This window comes from Fomitopsis serialis, assembly GCF_022376445.1.
Source record: "Fomitopsis serialis strain Sig1Antser10 chromosome Unknown B0H18scaffold_163, whole genome shotgun sequence".
Taxonomy (NCBI): domain Eukaryota; kingdom Fungi; phylum Basidiomycota; class Agaricomycetes; order Polyporales; family Fomitopsidaceae; genus Fomitopsis; species Fomitopsis serialis.
The window spans coordinates 1-13,238 of NW_025955123.1; the positions used below are offsets into that span (position 1 = coordinate 1).

Below are 13,238 nucleotides of genomic sequence, written 5' to 3' on the forward strand. Positions count from 1 at the left end.
ATTGTCTGCGCATCCTTCGACATCATATTGGATTTGATATCCAAGGGCCTCACTGGCTGAGGCATGTCCTCCAAGCCCATCTTGGCATGAATTCACTCCGGCGCTCGATGATACAGGCTTAGGGGCAAAACACATTCGAGCATGAACAAGCAAGCTCAGCTCAGCTTGCAGCAGCAACGTAGCCGAAGATTGCCGGTGAGTGGCTTTACGTCGAGTAGCTAATGCGCCGTTTACACAAGCTTGTCTACCCGCCTCAGGTACCAGGCTAGTAGATAATGACCACATCAGACAAGACAATGGAACCAGCCTGAGCAGAGGAGATGTCGATTCCATATGTATCTCTCGAATTCTTCCCTACTTCCGTGACTTAGTAGCTCTACGTACGAAGCAGCCTGAAGTCGCGGTGGATAGCAGCCTTGACTCCGCTGCTGAGCGAATGAAGATCAAGAGCTCGACCCGCAGGAGTACGCAAACCGCCCTCACGATGGCGACGACTTGCAGAAACCTCTGCCCATCGTACCATTGGCAAGGCTCAAGGGGTCTGCAGATAATTTGGCGGGTATACAGACGTTCGAACTGAAGCCGTTTGGCTCAGGCGAAGCTCACGGCGGAACATCTGCCTCGGCTAAGCGACGGGTCCATTGCCAGCTGAATCCTGCAAAATCTGTTTCCGAGGAGATCACATTGTAGGAACATGAAGCGACTATGTATCAGGTCGGCGTCAACATGTGAGATACCAGAATAAACCTCGATACGGCTACCAATCTCGGTGGTGTTACATGCCAGTTCAATGGCTTCCATCAGGCTTCAGACTCCCTGGCTGCTCATATTATCATCAAGCGGCGCTCGCAATGACAGGGTGGTTTGACTGTTCAGCGGCTCATCAGATAGTGAACCTCATCCCGGAAACAGTACACTTACGGGGAAGACGCGGCTTGGACCGTATGTCTTGTAATGCAGAGAAGGACGCGCGCCGCTGCCGCGACGTCTTACTCGTAAGTGGTCGATCTGGCATTGCGATAGCGAGACAGGAATCCAATATTAACTGTGTTATCTTCATGAGGCCTTGGTCTGCAGCCACGATTGGGTATTTCTGAAACTGCCAAAGGATCAACAGGTATCTGTACCGCTTCAAGGAGGATTCAGCTCAACTCGGTGCCACGTCGGAGAAGGCACGTACGATGATGAGATCGGCGTTGACACCTTGCAGGATAGGTATCTTGACCGGTACGAGTGGACGCTCCCCTTCAAGTCGAGGTATTCTTTCGGGAATGGCGATTGGCACACCAGACCACACGGAGAAGGTGCAATAGCACGTACGGATGACCATGTTTTTCTGATGCTATAAGAGTCGTCAGTCTCCAGAATCAATACTTCCTTCTGCGATACGTACGTCATCCACGTCATCCACAGCAACCCGACGCAGGGGAGCAAAGTAAAACATTGCAGTGCGAAACTGGAGCGACAACGTCACTTGACACAGAAATCAGCGTCGACATTCACCGGCATTCGGTATATTTGGCTCACTCACATACTAAAGTATGAAGAATCAGAGGCTCCATAAGCGTCGCGCTCGCGTCGGATCCCCAGATTTCGCAAAGCTGCGCCTCCTCCTTCAGCTCCCTCGTCGCTCCAATCGATAGCACCTGGTTGAGGCCAACGCAAGTCAATCTTGCAATCTGCAAGTAGCCCTTCAACATGGGAGGTATTTCATAACTGCTTCCTTGCTTAGTGTGTGCCTCAACGGCGTCTGGCGTGGCACGCTGGAGCAGATGAGTGTACTTCAGGACATATCGAAGGCAGGACCAGGCGCCCTTCGGTAAGCTGCGTATGGATACTCAGCCTCGACAACCTCAGTCGACGGAGGATGATAACGCACCCCCCGTAGGGATCTCTGTGAATGCCAAAGGCATCTGCGAGTATCTTGAACGCGAGGTTTCTGAATTGGTGCGACACACGCAGGAACGTCGGGAATGGGTTGGCGGCCAGTCGCTCCTCTATTTCGTTATCATCTTGCGTCTCGGAAGAAAAGATTAAATACAAGTAACGAGAGGCGGTTACGAGGAAGATGTCGATCCAGAGCTCGGGAGGAAGAAGCAGAGGATATCTGGGACGAGTGATCGGACGATGGCGCGGACAGATGAAGTAGTCGTATCGCGGGTCATTTCTGGCTAGATTCACACTGTGGCGAACGTCTCTCATGTCTGTACAGCACATAATTCAGTATCTAGTCGGAGAATAGTGGCACAATAGCGAGTGATCACCTTGCACAGTATTTTCCATTGTCATCGTGTTATGCTTGACCATCATGCAACTTGATATGCTGACACGATCCCGCGAGCGGAGTGTAGGGACCAGAGCCTGTTCGTCGAGGGGATGATGAGTGTCAGTAGCAGATGGGTATATCAGCGCTACCTTGTGTCTATCGGCTGCCTCACGCAAGCCTCATTGAAACCTTGAGGCTCCGCAACCTGATACTACAAGTCTATAAGGGACTCGCCGGAGGCCGGCTAGTAGTACTATTCGCAATAGTAAGTTTGACAAGCCTATCGTGCCTTCCCACCAGTAGCGCTACTGACCTCGAATGCCTGCGAAGTCGTGCTCGGTGCACGCGGAAAGCTCGTGGCAGCCCGGCGAATGTCAGAAGCAGACGTCCTCCCTTCGAGTCAAGCAAGCTCAGTACCAAAACGGCAGCTGCAGTCGTTCGGCGGTTGAGCGCTTCCCACCAACGCGTGGCCACCAAAGGTATTACGAAGTACTGATGCGTTCCACTTGCTCAGGATGGAAAGGGCACAGGGACTGATGCCCTATATCATGTTTCTGGCACAGAAGTACATCAGCGCCTGAACGCACGATTGTACGATATAATCGTGTTAATCCCCTCAGCCCGGAACGTATCAGGCTCAACCCACGCAAGGCCAGTCACGTTCGCGTCCCACACAATATCCAGCGGGCTCCCCACATCGTACGCTGGCCACAACGGCGTCCCCTCCTCCACATACGCGCCACTAGCCCTGAAGCTGTTCGGGTCCAGATCATGTATGAAGCTCGCCCACGACCTGCTCATCAGCTTCGCCAGCGCGAAGTAACTTTCGGGCACGCCCGCGAACGGGTCGGGCGAGACGTCGTACCCGTACCCGTCCGTGTTGTCAAAGACGAAGGCGACCTCCTGGAAGTGCGTCACGCCAACTTCGATTGGGACGCCGTTGGGCAGAGTGTTGAAGCGGTAGCAGTACGCGGTGTTTCCGCCGGCGGCGAAGACCTCACATTGGTACCGCCGCCCAGCAATAAATGTCGCATCGCCGGCATATGCGGAGGTGCGGCGCCATCTGTGGTGCAGGCATGTGTCATTGAGAGAGACTGTACAACCACGGGAAGATGAACGCACTGGAGACCCAAGATGTCGTTGAGGCGCGTACAACCAAGATCTTCTGGGATGCCAACGCACGGGTCGTCGGGATAGACGTCGATGATCTCCTCGGCGAGAGCGGGGGCAAGAGGTGTGTAGGGATGAATACTGCCCTCTGTATGACCGTCCTCTCAGACCATGCGTTACGCGGCTATCTGCAAACTGCTCACCTTCGAGCACTTGCAAGAACTGGGCCGTCGTGTTGATGCCTATCGGGCCAAACGCCGTCCCCTCGTCCGTATTCGTCCCGCAGATGATCGGCACATGGACGTAATCACCCGCCTCGAGCTGATAACTCGCCAACTTCGCAATGAAATCTCCGTCGATGACTGGGAACCATACGCTCGCGTTCGTCGTGTTCACCGCGGCGTTGATCGTGTCAAACGGCGTCATGCGGAGGCACGCGAGCACATCCGCCGCGGACGTGCACCCGACATTGTCGACGAGCGCCTGGTACGCGCCGTCGAAGTAGTCCGCGGTGTACATCCCGTTCCATTGGATGGAGTTGCCCGATTCCATGATCCCGGCGCGGAAGAGCCCGTCGTCTCGCCCGTTGTAAGCAACGAGGTGGAAGCCGACGGACATGCCGCCTGCGCTCTCGCCTGCGACGAGTAAACACAACTGAAGATGCGTACGATGTCCGAAGCACGTACCCCATATTGTGACTTTGGTTGGATCACCTAGCGAGCGTTCAGCATAGCATCCCACATCCGAGAGAGGTGGAGATACATACCGCCAAATGCACCGATGTTCTCTTGAATCCAATGCAAGGCCAGGCGCTGGTCTCTGAGGCCCATGTTTGTGCTACCCTCGCCGGCTAGCTGACCGGAAGCCATAAAGCCCCTACGTGTACTGGTCAGTGCCTGCGTCAGTCTCACGTTGTGATCGAAAAGCGTACCAAGCAGAAAGACGGTAGTTGAATGAGACGCCGATGAACGGCTTCCCGATCTCCACGCTGTTCTGCACGATGAACGAAAGGTTGTAGCGCTGATCTGGGGAGCCGCCCTCAACGAAGCTGCCACCCTATATACACATCTCAATTGGCATGTATGCCGACAGGCAACACAAGACTTGCGTAGATCCAAATGCCAACTGGCAGAGGCTCGTCGTAATCCGCGTAGTTTGAAGGACGGACGACGTTCAGATAGAGGCAATCTTCGCTGACATTGAAGCCCCATTGGTCGCTCTTCAACGGACATCCTCAGCATCCCGCATCAAAAAAGTGAAAAAAAAACACTCACGCCGTATCCTACACACTCCACACTGTACTCTGTCGCCTGACGCGTTCCGCCAAAGGATGTGTTCAGCGATCGAGGGTTAGCAAACCGCAGCGGGCCCACGGGCGGCTGGGCAAACGGCACGCCCAGGAAGAAGTCCTGATTGTAATCGGGGACATAGCGGCCGACGTATGTCCCATTCAGGGTCTCGACGGTCGGGGCGCTCGCTCCAGCTGTTAGTGTCGCGAACGCGAGCAAGGTCGTCGTTAGCAAGAGGAGCAGCAGACAGTGCCTCGACATTGGCACTAGTGCTGGGAGGTCCGGGGACAGCGTCGTCGGAGACAAGACTTGAGAGCAGAGTTCTCACTGATCCTATATTTATTGGAAGATTTCATGGGCCCGGGTAAGGAAGGCCGACCGCCTGAGAAGGCGAGAATGAACCAAGGACGTTGAGGATCGACGAGTCATGTGGCGACAGAATGGTCCCTCGCTGGTCCGAGTTATAGTGATCAACGCAATGTCGCCTTGAGTTCTATACCGAGCGTACCTTGTATAAGTTAGGGGTTGCGTGCCAATGGGCAAACTTCGGAAGATCTTACCACAGCCCCCTCGGACGTCGACCTAGTAAGTACGTCGACTCGCTCTGAGTCGGAGTCGCTCGACGTCTGCATCAATGTCCGCACCCATCCCGTTCAAAGCCATACGTCTCTTGCTGTGGAACAGACAGCGCGTTGGGGAGGAGCAAGCTTGCTAGTGAGAATTCCATGTCCGAGTCGGCGTGGCATTGATACGGCTAGTGGCATGAAGTGACTACAACGTCATGAATTGTCGACGAGGCCGAGACAGTTTGCGTATAAAAGCTGGGTGAGAGACTGAAGTAGAAGCATAGAACAGAACCGCACTGAATATTTGAGTACTTGAGTACTCAAGTACTCAAGAGTTGCTCACGGAGAAAGCAACGGAAATGGTCGAGCGTGGCCGCTTGGAGGAGGTCGCCACTGGCCGGCCCGCTTGGGCGCGAGGGGGATCGCGCCCACGTGACGGCTATATGGCGCGTCTCCGCCAGGTGGCACTGCATCGCAAAATTGGCATCAGACCGACGGCGACCTGACATGGCCAAAGCATCGATTAACAGAACTAACAGAACTAACAGACTGATGATGTGGCCGGAATAGGTGGGTTTTCGCCAGTAGATATTCGGTCATACTACAACAGGCTGTTAGACAATCAAAAGGCCGAGAGTCGCTGATCAACTTCCGTCAGAAGTACAATGCCCGACCATCGTTCGTTAGGATATGCAAGGCTAGTAAGTAATAAAACAGGGTTATTATAACTTGAGCAGTCTAGTGTTAGCCCAATAGTCTGCTGTTGATGCGACATTGCACTCCTCATTTGGCCGCACTTGGCGCTCGTATCGCCCGGAATAGATGAGGATCGAATCGCAATGTATTCGGCTAGTGACGACTACATATCCTAACTTACTAGTACTAGTATACAACACGAACTCGGACGATCACACCCTATGCCTGACCCGCCAGTGGATAAGGAGCCGCCAGCATCGGTATTGCTGAGCCAAGGCCCAAGTGCAGCCATGGGTGCCGTCACGGTGCTTGAAGTCGCCAGCGACTCGGAGGCTGTTTCCGCCGAATAGGTGGGCAGCCGAGCGGGCGAGTGGGTGCGAGCGCCGCCGAGCGCGAGAGAAAGCGCGAGCGAGAGACAGCCTCTGAAGTACATGGAAGGATGTGCGCACCGGCAGGTGTCACCGGCTGGCGGACAGCTGGGCGCGAGCGAGTGGGTGGGTGGATGACGTAAGCAGGCGAACGGGGCGAGCAGCTGAGCGAGCGAGAGTGCGGGCAGGGAGCGAGAGTGCTGGCGACGGCGACTGGGCGAGCAAATGAGCGCGACACGCTGATCGAGGGCGAATCCGGGGCGAGGTTCGCAAGTGGTTGCCTAGCGTCGGCATCGCGCTGGGCAATGTGAGTGACCGAATGTAAACGAATGAGAATATGTGACCCATGTGTAGAACGTTGAAGCAGAGACGACGTTGGCTATCCAGCACACGACGGTGTCTGCATGCAGGAGACGTCGTTGCCGTCCAGCGAGGGCCGACGGGTTTTGCGAGAGATGTGGACCAGCCAACAACTCGTGTGACGCGCACTAGCGTGGACGCAGCGCATTGCGACACGCCGTCCACGTTGGGCTGCTGCCGCGAGCACTGCAGGCCACCGGTCAAGTGACCGGGGAGCGACAGGCTCGGTAGCATCAGAGAGGGTGGACGGCGCGTCGGAGGTCGAGGATGGCGGGGAATAATAGTGAAGTGCTTACGCGCCTTGTAGGTATGCGGTTCTGCCTGCGACGCAGGACGTCGAGGGCCATGCACGTTGCTCGCGGCCGTCGAGGGAATGAGCTGTGCAGGGCGGCGGACGTGCAGGACACGAGGGTGGGGACGGAGTGCTGTACATAGTAGACACGGACGGCCAATGAATATGCATGTCAGTGCGGGAAACGGCGTGTGCAGAGCAGAGGTGAGTGCCAGCGAGTCAACTTACCGTGACTTAAAACACCCACTGTCGGAGTTGGGACTGCGTTTAGGGTAGACTGTCAGCAGTCTTTATGAGTGACGTTTTCGTGGAAAAATACTTACCGGCAAGTCTTACTTTCCCGACTTAGAACTTAGTGTGATTGGCGCCCGTCCGAACGCGCCGATGCGGTACTTGCCTAATCGGGATGAACATCGCGCCTGCCAGGGCCGCTGCGCCAGGCGTTTTCCCCTTATTCTCTTTCATGTATAATGTCTCTTCATAAATTTCATACGCCTTCTTTTATGTGTTGCATCACCTGTTCTCTTCGATATAGTGAGAACCACAGGCTCATGACTATGGCTCTCATCGGAGATTCTACTGAAGCATCCCGGGCCATACGTCTCGTCGATGATGAGGGTCATGAGGATGACATGCTGAGAGGAAGTTTACAGACTCCCTTCTATAGAATTATTAGTGGGCTTCCGGATTCGCCGTGCAATGAACAGCAGCGCGCATAAAGGCCCGCAGACAGAGTTGCCACAATTGGCTAATGATTCCGCATTAGGCAATTCACCAGCCCTCGAAGCAGAATCAAGTGATCTAGCATGAGCAGACAACGGATCTGTGACTCACTGTAATCTATATACAGTGTTAACAAGGCCAGAAATATCCATTATTGTAGAGACCAAGTGTACGAAACGGAGCGAATCTAAGTCCGAGGTGTACGGGTCACGTGTCAACTAAGTAGCAAATCTTACGCGATAACTAAGGCGTAAGTGTAAGTATTTTTCCGCGATAACGACCGTCATAGTCTTGCGCAAAATCCCCGCTGTCTTTCTTCCTGGCATGTCAAGCTCGGCATGTCCATTGCAGGTTGAGTCACCGTCACCATAGGTCTGTCAAAGTCCCGGCAGCCGTTTCACAACCTGATGGCAGAGTACTTACTAGCGAAACCTACTGGCAGAAAACGGACAATCTGTGGTCCAGTATAGCACAGCCAGACAAAGAACGAGCCAGCAGAGGTCAAGTTGTTGATCGCGCACCCGGGAACTAACAGACTGTCGTGAGGCGGGGCAGGGGCGACCGTAGTGATAGTAAACTAGCATTGCCTAATCAGGGCTTATGATCGTCGATTGGGCTTCCGCTCGTCGATAAGAGGAGGAGGAGGAGGAGGGTATTCCATTTAGTCACGACATCTAGACGCCTCGGCGTTTTCGATGTGTGACAGCGCTCACTAGGTACATGACTACCTCCAAACCCAACATACCCCTACTACCTAATCCTAAACTACCTAATCCGACTCCCACTATCGCATAATTACAATACTGTCCAAAGATGTACCTGGGAGTAACACCGCCGTGCAGATTCCGCGATGTGGCACTTGAAGGATAACTTCATGAAGAACGTCAGGCCACCCCGTACGCGTACGCCTATATTTAAACCGAGCCTTCGAAGAGACAGACTACATATACAGGATGCTCTGTCCGTTGCAGAACACATCTATGAGTGGCGTTTTCGTGAAAAATTACTTACTAGGTAGGTTGTACTCTTGTGTACTTAGTTATAGTGATGCGACTTACATTCGCGCGCGATGTGCGTCGCTGCTGGTCGCACTTTGCATGTTCCACTGTACTCGTACACTGTGACGACTTACTCATGCACTACGACGACTTACTCGTGCACATACCGACTTACTCGTGCACTGCGCCAACTTACTCGTGCGCTACACCGACTTACTCGTGCACTACACCAACTTACTCGTACGCTACACCGACTTACCCGTGCATTACGCCGACTTACTCGTGCATTACACCGACTTACTCGTGCACTACACCAACTTACTCGTACGCTACACCGACTTACCCGTGCATTACGCCGACTTACTCGTGCATTACACCGACTTACTCATGCACTATGTTGACTTACTCGTACACTACGCCGCCTTACTCGTACAGTATATACCCAGTTAACTCACTTTACCCGGCGTAGTCTGTACTTGGTAGCTGACTTACTCGTAGTGAGACTTACTCGTAGCAATCATACACTTACTGTAGCTGGCTTACTCGAGCCGCGGCGATCATACACTTAGCACTACTGACTTACTCCGAGTTGATACACTTACACCTTGCTGAATTACGCATTGATCGTACACTTACAGTCAGTTGACTTACTCGTTCAAGCTATCCGTGCAATCAGCTGGCTTGCTCGCAGTACATTCGTGGCCGGCGACTTGCCAGCGGCTGCATCATAGGGTGCGTCCGACAGGTGCTTGCCCACTGTTAACCCGATCTCTGATGGTGCCGCAGCTTTCACTGGCAGACAACGAACCCCAGCATCCTCCGAGTCCTTCAGGCTTGCCCTTCCGTTTTGCCGACCAGTATGGATCGCAACACCCGCGGAATCGATTCTTCTCGGGACCAGCAGCTCTTGAACGAGTTTCGTCTGCGGTATCATCAGTATGTGCGGAATGTTGAAGATATCACGGTGACCTCGTCCGACCCCATCAGGAAAAACCCATTTTCCTTGTTTGCACTTCATTCAATTTAATTGTGCCTCAAGCATCATCTTTGTGCTTATAGGCATCATGATGCGTCGAATGCATAAATATGTATAGATTGGTTGTATGCCAAACTGACTGAAGCCACATGAAGACCCCGTAAGAGTTGCAAATGCATAAATATGCACAGATTGACTGTATGCAAGAGTGACTGAGGCAACCTGAAGACCTCGTAAGACTCACTGACATCTTTGAGAGCGAAGAGAGTGAAGAATTCACATAGATCAGACAGTATGATGATGCAGGTTAGTTACTGAGACTGTAGAACTACCAGAACTACCCTACTCCTATCCTGGAGGCTTAGATGCCATCAACCTGGAGCTATATCGCTGCTGTCCATCCGTCCACTGTCCCCGCCCATCCGTCGTCTATCCGTCGTCCATCGATTCAGTCATAGTCGGGCAGTCCGTCGTCGTCCGTCGTCGCCCGTCGCAGTCCGTCGCAGTCCGTCGCAGTCCGTCGCAGTCCGTCGCAGTCCTCCGTCGCAGTCCGTCGCAGTCCGTCGCAGTCCGTCGCAGTCCGTCGCAGTCCTCCGTCGCAGTCTGTTGCAGTCCGTCGCAGTCCGTCGCAGTCCTCCGTCGCAGTCCGTTGCAGTCCGTTGCAGTCCGTCGCAGTCCTCCGTCGCAGTCCTTCGCAGTCCGTCGCAGTCGCCATCTGTCGTGCGTCGGTCGCTTTCCGTCGTCGTGCGTCGTCGTCGTGCATCGTCTATCCGTCGTCGTCCATCCGTCGTCCGTCGATCCGGTGTCCATCGATCCGCCCATCCGTCGTCTATCCGTCGTCCGTCCATCCGGTCATAGTCGGGCAGTCGATCCGGTCATAGTCGGGCAGTCCGTCGTCGTGCGTCGTCGTGCGTCGGTCGCTTTCCGTCGTCGTCGTGCGTCGTCGTCGTGTGTCGTCGTGGTGCGTCGTCGTGCGTTGCGTCGTGGTGCGTCGTCGTGCATCGTCGTGCGTCGTCGTGGTTCGTTCGTCGGTCGCTGTCGCGCTGTCGCCGTTCGTTGCTGTCGCCGTTCGTCGCTGTCGCCGTTCGTCGCCGTCGCCGTTCGTCGCCGTCGTCCGTCGCTCGCCGTCCTTCGTCCGTCCGTCGTCGATCAATCCTCCATCCGTCGTTGTCGCCCTCCGTTGTCCTTCGTTCTCAGTCGTCGCCGGTCGTCGCCCCAGCCCGTCATCCGTCCGTCGTTCGCCGACCGAGCCCGTTGAGCGCCTCGATGCGCTTGCGCTTCCGCTGTGCCTCATCCTCCGCCGTGAACTCCTCCCCCTCATTGACCATCCGCTCGATGTCGTCGGGCGACAGGCGGCCCTTTTCGGACGTGATGGTAACAGAGTTCGACTTCCCGCTGTGGGCAAATTAGTCACGGCTCTACCCGCTTACAAGGAAGCGTCACTCACGTTCCCATGTCCTTCGCGAAGATCTTCATGATACCGTTCGCGTCAATTTCGAACGTCACCTCGATCTGCGGGACACCGCGGGGCGCGGGTGGGATGCCAGAAAGCTCGAACTTGCCGAGCAAGTTGTTGTCCTTCGTCAACGACCGCTCTCCCTCAAAGACCTGGATCAAAACTGTAGGCTGGTTGTCTGTGGCCGTCGAGAAGCTAGATTCGTGGGCGTCAGCACGCGCCCGCCCCCGCGATCAATGAAAGACTCACATTTGGCTCTTGCGCGTGGGAATGACGGTGTTGCGGGCGATGAGCTTGGTCATCACGCCGCCAGTGGTCTCAATACCGAGCGTAAGCGGGCAGACATCGACAAGGACAATGTCACCGAAATCCTCGTCACCCGATAGAATTCCACCCTGGACGGCGGCACCGTACGCGACGGCCTCATCGGGGTTGATGCCCTTCGACGGCTCCTTGCCAAAGTACTCCTTGAGGAGCTGCTGGACCTTGGGGATACGAGTCGAGCCACCAACAAGGACGACCTGAGGCAAACATAAGTCAGCAGCTCGCGAGTCTACTGCGTCGAATACACATAATGGGGTCAAAATGTCGGTTTGTTACCCGGCCACCCAACATGAGATTCACCTATTGTTGCCCGGCCACCCGACGTCGGCCGACAGTCTGACTCGGCCATTGTTGTCCGGTCGGCCGAGGCATCAAACAATCAAAATCTGCCCGGGCGGCCGACAAGGTGCCATTATCCCCCGGATTATCCAGCAGGCGATGCTTGCATTGTTCCCGGAGCGGCCGACACTGGACAAATGGTATCCTCCCCGGGCGGCCGAGGGTCAGAAATACCAATCCTGCCGGGTCGGCCGATGGTCATACAATGCAATCCTGTCCGCCTGGCCGACATCAGGAATCTGCATACACAGCGGGTTGGCCGACAGGCTGTGTTCACTCAGGAATTGCATCCATAGCAGGTCGGCCGGCCACAGGATTTTGGCTTCCGAGGACAGGTTTCCGAGGTCGGGCTTCCCAGACTGGGCTTCCGAGCCCGGACATCCAACACCGGACATCCGACACCGGACGCCCGCCACCGGAAGCCCGCCACCGGACATCCCGGGTCAGGCATCTGGGACCGGGTGACTGTGCTTTTAGGATGCTCTTCAGTGGATTCATTAATCAAGCAGTCCCTATGTGCAGAACAATGTAAATGTGATGCACTGATTGATTTCCGAGTATTTCCTTCCCAATCTGGATACCTCCTTCCTAATCCGGACTGGGTAGACCATCCGGATGTGCATAGCTACCACTGGAAGTCTGAAAACATTTTTTGAACACTTCCTGTGTACAGGACAGCGCAAATGCACTCTGATTGCCAAAGTGAATGATTTCCGGACACTGCCTGCCAAATCCGGACACCTCCTTCCTAATCCGGACTGAATGGTTCTGTCCGGCTTCGGACACCCGCCACCGGACGCCCGACACCGGACGTCCGAGCTCGGAAGTCCGGATTTATTAACTACATACTTCATGTGTGCAGAAATCATTTTCCGGTGTGTAAGTGGTCAAGTAATCATTTGCTGAACATTGCCTTCCAAATCCGGACTGTCCGCTTCGGGCGCCCGAGTTCGGACACCCGACGTCGGACGCCCGAGCTCGGACGCCCGACATCGGACGTCCGACATCGGACACCCGAGCTCGGAAGCCCGAGTCCGGATTTATTAACTGCACATTTCCTGTGTGTAGAAATCATTTTCCGGTGTGTGAATGCATCCCTGTGGTCAAGTAATCAATTGCTACACATCTCCTTCCTAATTTGGACTGTCCGGCTTCGGACACCCGAGCTCGGACACCCGACATCGGACGCCCGACATTGGACGTCCGACATCGGACGTCGTCCGGGTTCGGACACTGGAGCTCGGAAGCCTGAGAAGTCCGGATTTATTGACCACACACTTCCTGTGTGTAGAAATCATTTTCCAGTGTGCAAATGCATTCCTGTGGTCAAGGAATTGTTTGCTGACCATCTCCTTCCTAATCCGGACCATCCGGATTCGGACACCCGAGCTAGGGCGCCCGAGATCGGATGTCTGAGAGCGGAAGTCCGGATTTATTCAGTAATCACTTCTGTTGTACATAAGTTGTTTTCTGGT

General features: G+C 54.7%; 3 protein-coding genes across 3 annotated transcripts; all 3 read right to left on the reverse strand.

Moving 5' to 3' along the window:
• Positions 1-655: 655 nt before the first annotated feature.
• B0H18DRAFT_1045935 (uncharacterized protein) lies at positions 656-1,653 on the reverse strand (the record flags this gene model as incomplete). Its single annotated transcript, XM_048030769.1, has 5 exons — positions 1,532-1,653; positions 1,394-1,473; positions 1,181-1,342; positions 922-1,129; positions 656-868 (listed from the first exon to the last, which is right to left on the reverse strand). Coding segments are annotated over exons 1-5 (520 nt in total), but the record flags the coding sequence as incomplete, so codon positions are not given.
• Positions 1,654-2,836: 1,183 nt separating this feature from the next.
• On the reverse strand, positions 2,837-4,926 carry B0H18DRAFT_887191 (cholinesterase; the record flags this gene model as incomplete). Its single annotated transcript, XM_048041159.1, has 8 exons — positions 2,837-3,329; positions 3,389-3,524; positions 3,580-4,011; positions 4,063-4,089; positions 4,143-4,252; positions 4,308-4,432; positions 4,476-4,595; positions 4,651-4,926. 8 exons carry the CDS (start codon positions 4,924-4,926, stop codon positions 2,837-2,839), a joined length of 1,719 nt encoding a protein of 572 aa, XP_047886486.1.
• A 5,941-nt stretch (positions 4,927-10,867) lies between these two features.
• Positions 10,868-12,200, reverse strand: B0H18DRAFT_959898 (Hsp70 protein-domain-containing protein; the record flags this gene model as incomplete). The annotated part of the gene is made up of 4 exons (XM_048042871.1): positions 10,868-11,039; positions 11,092-11,295; positions 11,350-11,621; positions 11,994-12,200. The coding sequence occupies 4 exons, from the start codon at positions 12,198-12,200 to the stop codon at positions 10,868-10,870; spliced, it is 855 nt and encodes a 284-aa protein (XP_047886487.1).
• Positions 12,201-13,238: the final 1,038 nt, after the last annotated feature.